The sequence below is a fragment of the Cylas formicarius genome, unplaced genomic scaffold, assembly GCF_029955315.1.
Source record: "Cylas formicarius isolate icCylForm1 unplaced genomic scaffold, icCylForm1.1 PGA_scaffold_8__14_contigs__length_24414737, whole genome shotgun sequence".
Taxonomy (NCBI): domain Eukaryota; kingdom Metazoa; phylum Arthropoda; class Insecta; order Coleoptera; family Brentidae; genus Cylas; species Cylas formicarius.
This window is the reverse complement of record NW_026844361.1, coordinates 4,882,958-4,896,866: the sequence shown is the minus strand read 5'-3', so window position 1 is coordinate 4,896,866 and position 13,909 is coordinate 4,882,958. Positions and strand designations below refer to the sequence as shown.

Genomic DNA, 13,909 nt, shown 5'->3' with positions numbered 1-13,909 from the left:
GTTTAGTGATCTGTTTTGTTTGGACGGTACGGCAAATAAACAAAATTGCTGATGTTGGAGTACAAATAATTCCCGATGGTTGGGAGGACAGTCACAATATTTGGGCAGGGATTTTGAATAACAAAATATTGGACGTTATTTCATCGACCAAAATCTTACTGGGGCCTCATATGCCAGATAGATAGATTTGGTTTCAACAGGATGGTGCTCCGTCCCATTTTGGGTGAATATTTAAATACGGTATTTCCCGGACAGTGAATTGATCTTCGGATAAAACCCCACTGGATTTTTTCCTCTGTTGATATTTAAAATAGAAAATCTATTAGGAAAAACTTCAAAATTTAGATGATTTAAACTTTATAATTTAGATATGAAATAAGGCAATTAATAAAAGATTTTTTTTCAAATGCCCTGCTTTTATCGTGTTTTCTTGTTTAGAGCGTCGTGCTTCGTGCGGAATTCAAAAACTACCTGAACTCTTTCGTTTCGCGCGCATTAAAAATTATGGAAATTACCCCTCCCGTTTCGTGCGTAGGCCAATAATTCGATTAGGGTAGGAAATTAAATATGTAAAAGTACAAAATTGAATTCAGAAAAAGTCCATTCATGTGGCCAAAAGCGCAAAAGTTTGGATACGGGTTACAAACAAAATACAGAGAAAATGGAACATGTTTGTATATGTGCAGCATGGTTTCTGGAAAGCTTCCCACAAGAGAATGCCCTCGTGAGCTGGAACGATAATTTTGTGGAGCAATGGCTTCTGTGTGCTACAAGGAGCGACACCGCACAACAAATTAAACAACCGTGTAGAATACTTTACTTGGATATTATTGCAAAACAAACTGAGCTGAATATTAACGCTCCAAAAAAGTGCGGTGTCTTAGACTGTCGTATAAATAAGGGTGTTGGCGATTTTGCACAAAATAAAGTTAGTTTAAGATAAACAAAAATTGATGTACGTAATGTAAAAATGTAAAGTTTAAGAAATAACAAATATCTGCTTTATACAGGGTGTTTTTTAATTGAATGTCAATAATTAAGGAGGGGATTTTTGGGTCCATTAAAAAAAACTTCATGTCCTAACATATATCCTAAACGCATTAACTTTTGAGATACAGGGTGGTGAAATTATCAAATATAATTTTTTTTGTCATACCACTTTAGATATTTTTATGAATGAATGTATTTTATGTACTATGTATCAAGGGGCATTATTTAGTGTACCACTTTTTTTTTAATTAACCAGTGACGGGCGTACGGAATTTCACACGTTTATTTTGGCAGACATTGATGGTACGCCACTGTAAAAATCATTTTTACACTCTTGATTTCTTAATTTCTTGATTTACTTCAATCCGATGTACGGTTTTCGCTTCAAAAAATAAAAACCCCTTCTCTGCATGGTCCCAACAATATTTCCTATTTACTTATTTACTTCAAAAAATCGAAGTACGAATACGAAGTACCTAAACTCTGAGGTATATTTTTAAAATCTTTATAATTATTTCTTATCGTTGTAGTGGGCTGTGCCTGTAAGAATCATAAACTATATTATCAAGGCAGTTGTTTGTTTGACTTATATATCCAAAAATTTTAATTTAAAAAAAATACTAACGAGGAGTTGACAGAAATGCATTTTATGTATAGTTTGGCTGATGGCACTGTGCCGCAAGCTAGGCGATTACATCAAAAGCGCTTTTCTAATAGAGTCATACTAGATAAGTCAACATTTTGAAACGTACAGTGAAGATTGACTGAAACAGGAATTTTTAAGGCAAATAATCATTTCAAAGGGACCCATCGAACTGTAAGAATTTCAGAAATTAAAGAAACAGTTTTAAATTCTATTGATGAAACTCCTGAACTCAGTACTAGAAAAACTGGAAATAATCTCAATATCTCGCATGTCTTGGTGGTTTGGAAAATTTTGCACGATTTTCTATTGTACGGGCGTGTTAATTCAATGGTTTTTGGACAAAATTGCGGTAATGCAGTTGTAAAATTTAAACATTAAGAACAGTTTTCGGTAAATGTTTGGGCTGAAATTGTTGGAAATTACTTAATTGGACCGTTTCTCCTTCTAGAAATGCTAAATGGTCATAATTATCGCCGGTTTTTAGAAGAATATTGCTAGAAGGAGTACTATATTTAATTAATAACAGAATATGGTTCGCGCATGACGGCGCGCCTGCTCACTTTAGAGAACATTTAAATCACGCATTTAATAAACGATGGGTAGGTCCCGGCGGACCTCAACCATGGCCCCCTAGGTCCCCAGACTTAAACAGTTTGGACTTTTTCTTATGGGGGTATCTTAAAAGTCTAGTTCAGCGGTCGCCAACCTGCCCATCGCGAGCGACGGTAGCTCGCGGAGGCAATACAAACAAAAAATTAGAGAAGCTTCAAAATTCCACAAAAAAATCTTTGTCATGTGGCTTCCGTGTGGGTAGCTCACTGTTTATTCCAAAATTAACAAAGTAGTTCAACACATTGAAGAGTTTGGCGACCGCTGGTCTAGTTTATCGCATATCAGTTAACACTGTATAAGAGCTGAAGAATCGTATATGTGCTTCCTGCGATTTAATAAGAAAGAAACAGATATACTTCAAACAGTACTCAGCAACATGAAGAAAAAAACTGAAGCGTGTATCCTGCAATGTGGAGGACACAGAGTCTCTATGTTCTACTTCAAAAAGGTTGTTATTAATTTATTAACAAAAAGTTCTTCCTTCAAAAAAATAACGACATCTGCATTCATTTATGAGCAGATTTCATGTCTTAATATTTTGTTAGTCCGTAGAACGGATCTTACTTAAAAATTAAAACTAATTTCTCTGCATGTTTTCATATTAACGATACTGTTATGACCATGAAGAGAAGAGGTTTTTATTTTTTTAAGCAAAAACCGTACATCGGATTGAAAAAATCAAGAAATTAAATTTCTTTTGAAATAATTTGTATTCCAAGAAAAATCAGTGGCGTACCTTGTCTGCCAAAATAGACAGGTGAAATTCCGAACGCCTGGAGTATTTTTAAAAAATTGATGTATACTAAATAATGCCTCTTGATACAAAGTACATGTGTGTCAAGTTTTATTAAAATATCTAAAGGGGTATTACAGACATTAAAAAATATATTTTATTTATTATTGATATTTAATTAGAAAACACCTCTGTATAAGTAAGATTATTAATTATTGTTTCTCTATAATCGTACCGATACATTTTATTGCATCTAAGGGGGACGCCCGAAATGAAAAATTTTCTCTCGACTTTACTCACTTTATTTTTACTGACAGAAATGTAATTATGACACTTCGAGAATTTTACTAGTGCCCAGCTACTTACCTGTTCATTTTGCTCATAAAATTTGACGTGGCACTTCGAAAATGAGTTTTAAAATAATGGCGTTCCAGTAAAAGTAAGGCACTTGGTTCGACATCTACTTTTCGACCCACCCTGTATATTATGATTCTTGAAATCCAAGGCCTGCTTTTTAATTGAGTTTGTTCCATATTTTTGGCAATCATTTATTTTTGTCTGTATAGAAATATTCCGATTTGCCTACTTTAAGAGGAAAGAAAATTCTTGACATTTTCACTCTCAACGAGCGCTTAGAAATCAAAGAATCTTGGTCAATAAGTTTGCACGGTTAATTTATTAACCAGTTTCTATTTTAAAGGGTGTTATTCTAAGTAATTAATCGCTTAAAACTCATCTTAAAATTTGGTCGCTTTTTACGACACCCTGTACCGCTTTCGATAGCCGCTGTGCCCTATATTCGCGCAGCGCATTTTTCTGCGACCTTGAAAATCTTTTCAGGTGCCCACAATTAATCTGTGCATGCAGATGCAATCGAATGCAGTTCTTTTGTTTACCGACGAAAAAAAAAACGAGAAAAGCGGCTGGCAGCGAAGCGGGGTGGCTGGGGGGACAATCGCGATATTTCAATTAGATTTTTTTTCGGGAACATCCCGCACGAAAATTAATATATAAAAGGAAACACAAGCCAATCGATAAAGAACGACAACGCAGCGCGAAAACATGCAATTCAAAGCACGGCCAACCGAAAAACAAACTCCATACCTTTTGTCCACGTCCCTTCTAGAAAATTCCAAAAAAAAACAACGGTTATTATTGCGTTTTCATGGGGGGCCCCGAAATTTTATTTTTTCAGGACGAATTTCGGGGAAAAATATGACGAGCGTAAATATTTTGAAACTGACGCGTGGGCGTCCTTCGAGATACTCTATTTTTAATTGACACAACAATTTATTGTTTTATTTATTCGCTTCGCCGTGTGTGTAAATTTTTTCGATTAGATTTATGCAAACTTTTGCCTCCCCCCACGCCTTCGCTTGTTCGAATATCGGGTTTTTTTTAAAAAATACTTCCGTTATTGTCAATTTTGTACTTTAGGAGGCTATTGTCTGGCTAAACTTAAAAAATATGTTTTTGACCACAAAATATTCTTTTTTTTTTGTAAACAGGTTAAAGTACAAGTTTTTTCAGACCCTAATCTAAATAGATTCAATTCCTTCGAATCTTCTCTAATAAAAATGAGACAAGCTACATTGTTGATCTCATGAAATGTATTTCTTATATATTATTTATAAAAATACATATCATATGATAAAAATATTCTTACCAAATTAAAAAATCTGCAAACGTCATTTCTGGATTATTTTTTAGATGCCCATTTAGGTAAAAAATAAAAATAACTCAACAGTAAAATCTGTTTTCTCTAACGACACTAAAGCAATACTTGTGTAGAAAACCATAAGGAATAACTAACGCAAAGTTTGAAAAGAGAAACGACAAAAAAAACTTTAATTTTTACAACACAAATCCTCTTAAAAAATGAATAAATGAAAATTTGCAACGACGATGGAATGAATTGTTAAAAAAGTACAATTTTTACTTTTTTTATACGAATATACATTTAATAATATTAACTTATTTTGCTTCTTTAATTTTTACAATTTTTTTGCAATTTTATACAATTGGTAACTACTGTTGAGATTAAAAAATGAAAACTTTTTATGACAATTGTCCTAAGAATTAATATATTTTTTTCTATATTGACATATTTAGTATACAAATTTGCCAACATTTTTCTAAATATTTTTTTACGGACAAGGCATAAAAAAGAGTTTCATCGTAATAATTTTTTTAAACGACATTGTTGTTAAGCAATATTTTTTCGATAACAAGACTTGTTTGAAAAAAAAAATAAATAGCTGCAACTCTTTATCAGGAAGTTTTCCCTGCATGAAGTAAAACAAGCGTAAATTTCCTTCAACGAAATATATTTTTAGTGTCGATTGATGGCACTTTCTTCTTAAATATTTAAACAATGTAGCAAATTGTGCAGAAAAAGTATAGAAAATCGAAAATCGAATCGCAGTAAAGCAATATTAAGAATAAACCTCGCAAAGTTTGCAAAGAGAAACGACAAAAAACGAGAAACTTGCATTTTTACAAAAAAAACCATCGCCAAACTATTCATGTAAAGAACATTCGACAGACAAAACACTGCTATAAAGGTGCAATATTGCTTTCAAATCACTTAACGTGCGTTTCCGTTGATTAACATTTATATATTACAGTTACACCTCACAGAAAAAATCGATCTCCAACTTTAGTTGGTTCGTTTTGGTTAGATACATTTAGTGATATTAATTTATTTTGCTTTTTTTTTAATATTACGAAGGTTTTTTCAGTTTTATACAGGATATGTCAAGGCTGTCATAAGAAAAAAATGATTTGTTTCTCTATTGACATTTTTAATATATACATTTGGCAAAATTTTTTTCTAAATATTTTTTATTTACAAGTCACATAAAAAATTAAAAGCGTTTCCTCACAACAATCGAAGGGCTCCCTGGAAAAGCGTTTTAACTACCATTTTTTTTAAACGAGAATTATAATGAAATGACGTTGTTGTTGAGCATTATTTTTTCAGTTTTAGAAACAATATTAGTTGCAACTCTTTTCCAGGAACTTTCTACTGCACGAAATTAAAGGAACGTAAATTCCCTTCATCGAAATATATTATTAGTTTCGACTGATGACTGATGTAAAGAGATTAAATGAAACACTTTTTTAAAAGTACAATTGAATCGCTTTTCGTAAATTTGAAAAATACACAAAATAACCACAATGATAGAAGTGTATTTTTCGTGCAGCCTCGTATGCTAAGTTGTTTACGTGCGTTTGTGGTGATTTTTTTATATGAATAAAATTTCAATAATTTTGCCGAAAAAATCGTCGACCGTTTAGTCGATTGTTTATCTACTTCTTGGAAAAGGCAAAAAATAAAAATAATATCGCGTGATCAAAAAACATGTCTGGCGCGATGAAATGCTGGGGGGGGGGGGGGACGTCGAATCCTACGTAACAAAAAAAAAAAAAAACAAAAACTGACCTATCTCTTTCTTTCATGGCGGCGACCTGTTCGGCAGTGAAATTATGGCCTCCATAGTGTACTACCTCTGGCTGATCCCCCTGCATCCTGTCATATATACCAACTTCGTCCCCTTCGTCGTCGTCGGCGTCGGCGTCGTCGAAGTCGGGCACCGGATCTTTAGAAAACTCCTCCAGGACGTCGTGCACTTGCTGTCTGATATGCTCCTCGAAGTAGCCGTCCAAAAAATTGTCTATCGTTGTCTCGAGCCCTTTTTCGTCGACGGCGGCGGCCCTCGACGAGCTGGGGGCGGTCGCGACCGACGACGCGTAACACACGAAAACCACCATCAAAATTTCGGAAAACATTTTTTCCCTCGTTTTCTCTTTCGTTTCGACGAAATTTATTATCGTCCCACGTCAAACACACTCGCGTTCTGAAAATTCGAAACGGAAAATTATTTTTCGAAAAAAAAATTTCGAAACGAGAACGCGTGAAGGGTATTGGTGAGGGGGGGTGGGGAGGAGTGTGAGAAGTGTGAACTGTTGCTCTCTCTCTGTATGTTCTGGGTCTCAACACATCAGTGGTTTGCTTTGGACTAAAGCTTTTATTATTAGAATCATAGAAGTGTGTGCAAGAAAGGGAGGGAGATAGGTACGCCTTGTCTCATTTTTATACTGACTGCCTAGACACTTAGGCGTCTGACGTGTGGCGTCTCCCGACAACGTCACTGTACAGGGTGACGCAACAGCGCGGGCCGGCATTATTTTTTGTTGTTGTTTAATGAAGCTTTTAACATTTTTAATGGCGGTAAAAATACCACCTAAACACTGGTTTTAGTATGTTTCCTTGGCAACGGCAATAAACTAATCGAAGAACAAGTTTTTTTATTAATTAAATGGGTTTCCTTTAGATTTTATTTTTATTATTTATTATTTTTTTTATTTAGATTATTATTATGATTATAATTATTACTATTATTATTCAGCAGATGGGTGAGTCGGAAAAGACAATCGTTTTTTTATAGTATTAACAAATCTGTCACTTTAATTGTAGTTAATTAACAATACAACTAATATTCTAAGGACACGCGTGCCACAAGCGGCACGTTTGAAAATTTTGATGGCACGCACAAAAAAAAACTAAAATGAACGAAGTGAAATCTAAAAGTCCTTGAGTGCCTAGATGTTATTGAATTAGAAATGAAATTAGTTGAATTTTAGTCAAGTACAGTATGAAACAAAAATTTTGGAAATAACATAGAAATGATTGAAAGTCATAGATTATTGGAAATTAGTTGAATTTTAGTCAAGTACAGTATGAAACAAAAATTTTGGAAATAACATAGAAATGATTGAAAGTCATAGATTATTGGATAAAATTAAATAAATATATATATATATATATATATATATATATATATATATATATATATATATATATATATATATATATATATATATATATATATATATATATATATATATATATATATATATATATATATATATATATATATATATATATATATATATATATATATATATATATATATATATATATATATATATATATATATATATATATATATATATATATATATATATATATATATATATATATATATATATATATATATATATATATATATATATATATATATATATATATATATATATATATATATATATATATATATATATATATATGATGACACTATACTCCGGGATATCATCCGTTGGCTCGTTGAACTCCGACTGGAATCCTGCATCCGACTGGAATCCTGCAGACGTTTCGCCAAAATCTCACTTGGCATCTTCAATGCTCGCGCTCCGAATACACTTCGAACATATATATATATATATATATATATATATAATATATATATATATATATATATATATATATATATATATATATATATATATATATATATATATATATATATATATATATATATATATATATATACATATACAAATACAAATATAAATATACAAATATTAATCTTTATCATCTTGTGTACAGCAACAAAAATCATCTTAAAAACAATTGTTTTTAACGTGAATTTTGTTTCTAGCATATTGCTTTTTGATAAATCATTGATAAATAAAAAATTGCTTAAAGAAGTATTTCTTTTTTTGTTTATTTCATTATACTTTGGTAATTTCGAATGAAACTTAATTGTGACACGTTATATATTAGAAAAAGAATTTTTATGACTTTGTGGCACGGACATCCAAAAATGTTCGCCATCCCGGGTTTATGTCATTTTGTGGCAGTTGCTGCATTTGATAAAATTTTTAAAAATTTATTTTAACCATCGCAAAGGCTTAGCGCAAGCTTAACTCTTTCAAGACACATTTGTAGTGACCTTATTTTGGCTCATATTTGTTCAATATATTCCAAACTCCTGCGACAACAAAGATTTTTAAAAAATGGATGGAGGATGTCTATTTATTTTTTATATACCTTAATTATGGTTTTGTAAAATATCCAAAAAGTAGGTTCCAAATTACGATACTTTTTAAATAAATCGCTATATTTAAAAATGAAAACTTCACGCATTATATTCTCACGGTAACAAGATATTTCTGTCCGATACCGTATAGTGAAAATGTCAATTAGCAACCTGTAATTTGCAATAATCGGAAATAATGGCAACCAGCATAACGCGGGTATAATTCTGGCTATCGCTGGTTCATCATTTCTGAATCAAAATCAGAGTTTTTTTCAAAATGTGACACATTCATGAAAAAGCAACATTAATAGTATTTGCATTTTGCTAGACATTTTCACCAAAAAGGAACAAGATCATACCATTTATATAATTATGGAAAAACATTTTACGAAAATATGATTTATTATTTTTAATATTTTAGAGCATAGTCTCCTGTCTGCCTGATATCTTCTAGGAATAAATCAATCAATTTTTGTAAGCTTTCTGCAGAAATTTGCGTGCACTCTGATATTAAAACATTGGAACACTGTTAGAAATAATTAAAGACGCAATTACAGACTTTTTTCCATGTAATTCAACAAGCAAACATTTCTTTACATTTCTTAATATTATAAAAAGGTATATCAGTGGAGTCTGTTAATATAATAAATATTATTAAAAGTTTCCTTACTTTTTAACACCAACGTATATAAAAATGTCATTTTTTAAATAAGACGCAATTATAAAAAGTTTGCATGTATTTCAACAAACAAATATTTCTTTACATTTGTTAAATGTGATAAAAAGATATATCAGTGGAGTCTGGTACTGTAATAAATATTATTAAAAGTTTTCTTGTTTTTTTTTTACACCACTGTAGTGACATAAAACGGGCTCGATATTTTCATACAAATAATCAGTCATTGGCCGACTTTTGCGACTCACCCTATATATAATTATAATCCAAGCAGCTGATAACAGCAAAAAGTAACGCCAACATGTTTGAACCATCGAACACATTCACGATTCTTAACCAACGGTAAACAAGAAAATGAATTCATCATTTTCGACAAAATCCCAACAAATATCGAAAAATAATATCCACGATATGATTGAAACTATCTCCGAAAGAATTCTAGATAAATATAAGTATACCGCTGTATCGCGTTAATTTTTCATTTCGGTTTTTAAATAAACTTTTGTTATTGATTTTGAGCCGGCGAGAACGCAAACTTGATTTTAGTAAAAGCTGTTACATATAGGGTGTTTCAAAATTTAATTTCTTTGTGCGCGATTTACAGAGTGTTAGAGGTTTTGCATTTTAAACAAATTCGCGGCATAAACCAATTTTAAAATAATACGAATGTTTTTTTTTAATTTTAGAATCCAGCAGCTGCTCAATAAAGTTCAGTGGGACCAAATGGGTATTAACCTATAAAATTTTCCCTTACATTTTAACATTCAAACATTATCCCCATATTCTCGACTACGATAATTAATATATGTTAATAAGGTATTGTGCTACCAAAAAGGAAAACTTTAAAGCTTCGAAACGAACAAAAATCCCATTTAAAACCAAACAGGCAAGAAAATCGAGTGTTTTCAGTCAGATAACGGGCTAGAATATCTTAACAAAGAATGCAGCGAGCAGCACCTAACTGTACACCATGCACCAGAGCAAAACCGAGCTGTCTAAAGAGAAAAACTTGGAGACGATTCGATAGTAATAACGGCTTCCTGATAAAATAATAATGATTGAAAATAAGCAATTCATTTGCGTACTTGAATAATTCTTTGTGATGATGTAAACGATAGAAATATTAAGTAATATTTGCCCAAGTGTTTAGTAAATGAATAAACTGGTTTTTAAACATGCTATTGACAACAGATTTTGAAACAATGCTCAAAGTATGAAAATTATAGTATTATAGTAAAGTAGCCGTAGTTAGAACCAAAGCAATCAGAAATAAAACCAAACCAGCTCCAATTCTGCGACATTTATAATTATCATCGCCAAATATAGATGCAATAAAACTTTACAAATATTTTTTTTACCTTTTCTGACATTCAGTAGTATAAAAACTCCACCCGTAATTGTTAATCAATTTAGGAGCTTTATATAATAAAATCTTTGAAATAATGTCTTGTTATGATAGTTTGGAGATAATTAATAACTCACACAGCCACACATCAATAAGAAAAAGGTTGGAAACTGCTAATTCACGATTTGGATTAATGTTATTTAATCAATCCATAGGAGTGTTTTATGAATCATTGGTTAGTATTCCTCCATAGCTATAGATTTTGTGCTTCAGTTAACTCTCTTTACATCTCTATAGCTTTGGGGTACTTGTCTCCTAGAAAGATTGCTCAATGTATTGTTGCTGCTGTGCCAATGTGATTAATAAAGTAGACCTATTTAGAAAACTTGACAAAGTACTTCCCACAAGAAATTTGGTATCAATAATATCAAAATCTTTGCCGTAATTTAACGCAAAAAGGCAAACCATTTCAATCAGTCTGATCAAGCAGGTCATAGGTTATTTTTTGACGTTATTGTTATTTCAAAAGCTTTAGGCATAGTAAACATTGTTGAAACTCACACAAAATTCAAAAATACAATCAATACAAATTACACTTTTGGGCATTAAAAAGTAACCGCAATAGACTCTCACTCGAAATAAAACTGTTCGAAAACATTGAAAACTGTGTAAAAAAAAACTGCGGTTAGGCATGGAATCGCCGTTCAAAATGTGTGCTCTCTATTTGCTCTGTTAATTTTTGAAGACAGATGTGGCAAGTACGTTAAAACGAGTGGAAAACTAAATATGTTGCAATCGGGCATCCGTTAACCACTGATTTTTAGAAAACAATACTTTGTGGTTTTTGCAGTCGTTTAAATTAACCGTTTGCAAAAAGGTAAACATATTACCAAAATTTGAGTTTTTTTATTGTCCCACTGGGGTAGGCTTTTTAAAAGTTCTTATTTTATTTATTTTTGGCCAAAATCAAATAAATAGTTTTGAATATTTATATGTAGGGTGTTTCAAAATAAATGCGAAATGAAATATTTTGGAAGTATTATTATTGCGCAGATTTCTATTTTCTAAAACTAGATTGGGGGATTCTTCTTAACTAAATTTAAGGAAAAATTTATGTAACGAATAAAGATTCTTTTTTGACATGCAATGTTTTACGCTGTCTTTTTTTTATTTGGAAACTGTGAAAAAAATGCAGGGACAAAAAAGTGTCTAAGAAACCCGTCTACCGTGTGATTGCGTAAGCCGCGTTTATTACATCAATTATGCAATTTAATAGTCGTACGCCAGGAGTTTCCGCGGCCAACTTTAATAATCTATGAAAGGCCCGAAAATCACGAATGCTTTGGAACAAATGACCCGGCAACAGGCAACCACAAGAATGTCTGTTTCGTTCCACTGAGCGCGTCGCTTTAGGGGCCGCCAAACGGGGGCCTTTTTCCCGGAAAATCTGAGACCCGAAAAACAATCATCGTTTACCTGCGATTTTCGAAAATTCCCGGAAGTCCGCACTCTTCTCGCACAGAAAAATTAAGTCATCAAACTTCGCAGAACCCTGATTCGCGCGGATTCGAAAGGGTCCGAGTATAAAAAAATTGACTGCGTGGACCACCGTTTGAGACAAATGACAGTTTTATTGTAATGGGATGAATCTTTATAGCGTTACCCGCGCGCAGAACCGTACCAGACTGTTTTTGCCGCGAAATTCGGCGAGGTTTTTTTTTCGGTTTTCTTTTGCCGGGTCTCCGGCCCCGCTTTCTGCTAGAGGAGCGATAAAAAGTTGAAGTTCCAACGTCCATTAGCGCGCGATGCCGTTTCGCTTTTCTGGTACACAGAATTTAATGTTTTGATGTTATTAAAAGCGTTTTTAAAATGCGCCAATGCGCAATTACCCAGTTGTCCAGAATTAATGTGAACATCAAACGCTGTTGCTGCAGGTTTGATGCCGTTTTAGTCTCGGAAAAGCCAATTTTGACTGGACTATTCAAAATCGAGGAACATTCTGAATTTAGTAGATCTGCCAGAGTTTCTTTTCTCCGCCATTATTTAATATATTTATGGACTCTATTGCGGACGTCATTGACATAGAGCCTTACGTAGACAATCAGGGTGGACTTACAGATTAACACAAAAAATCTGGTATTTTATTTTCAAGGAGGAATTTGGATGACGTCTCCGCTCTCTACTTAAATGATCAGTATATATTATATGGAGGAATGAAAAATTAACGTGTTTTAGGACGTTTTATTAACAGTACTTCTGATATTCTACAAGCCATATTCTAGGTTCCATTGAAGTTACAGATCCATATTTCTGTAAATGTAATAAAAAGTTTACCGAACCTGTTGCATACTATACTTTTTCTACCACCGTTAGTTTTTGCGTACATTTTCGCAAAACAACACGAATACATTCACTGATATGGCTGAATTGACAAAGTTCAAAATTCAGGACGTGGGAAATATCGCCGAAAACATTCGATTGTTCCCAAACCCGTGGTAAAGTGACGCTTCCCGCATGCTAGATTGGTGTGTAATTAGATATTTTACAGACGGGAGTAGAAAAAAGAATGATCCCTCAACTATCTAACATTCACTTCCAGACACTAGTTACGGGGTTCCCGACTAATGCTTTAAATGAAGAAAAAAGCAGCAGAATCCTACTGGCGTAAAAACTTCTATTGTAAGCGGTTAGCATCGAGAGCAACCAGGTTTTAATTTCTGTCGGAAGTTGATGTGTTATTATGAACAAAAGTATTTATGCCGTAGTAAAAGCCTTCGAAATTAGCGAACCTGTCAATCCATATTTGTTCCCTAGCCTCCTTAGTTTCTCTATAGGATCTTCAGTTGAGTAAAAATCATGAATTCCTCCTCTTTCCATTAACCTTTCAAAAAAGTGCTTATTTTGTGCAATCCGTTCGGCATCATTATTATTAAGGGATTTGTTTGGTCTACTTAGCTAATTGGAGACTTGCCTCTTTGGCGTTTGCCTTCAACTCTCCCTTCTATGATTAGTCGTTCCATTG

The 13,909-nt window shown here is 32.7% G+C and overlaps 1 protein-coding gene across 4 annotated transcripts in view; it reads right to left on the bottom strand.

Moving 5' to 3' along the window:
* Positions 1–12,517, bottom strand: part of LOC132706044 (uncharacterized) — a 118,085-nt gene extending 105,568 nt beyond the window's left edge. For 3 of the 4 annotated variants that reach the window (XM_060677110.1, XM_060677111.1, XM_060677114.1), the window contains exons 1-3: positions 12,364–12,517; positions 6,427–6,841; positions 4,086–4,103 (exon numbers count right to left, since the gene is read on the bottom strand). In XM_060677110.1, the coding sequence (XP_060533093.1) occupies positions 4,086–4,103; positions 6,427–6,773 (365 nt within the window). In that variant the 5' untranslated portion in view covers positions 6,774–6,841; positions 12,364–12,517. The remainder of the gene's footprint in view (positions 1–4,085; positions 4,104–6,426; positions 6,842–12,363) is intronic. The other variant, XM_060677113.1, reaches the window with a different exon arrangement.
* Between the last annotated feature and the right edge of the window lie 1,392 nt (positions 12,518–13,909).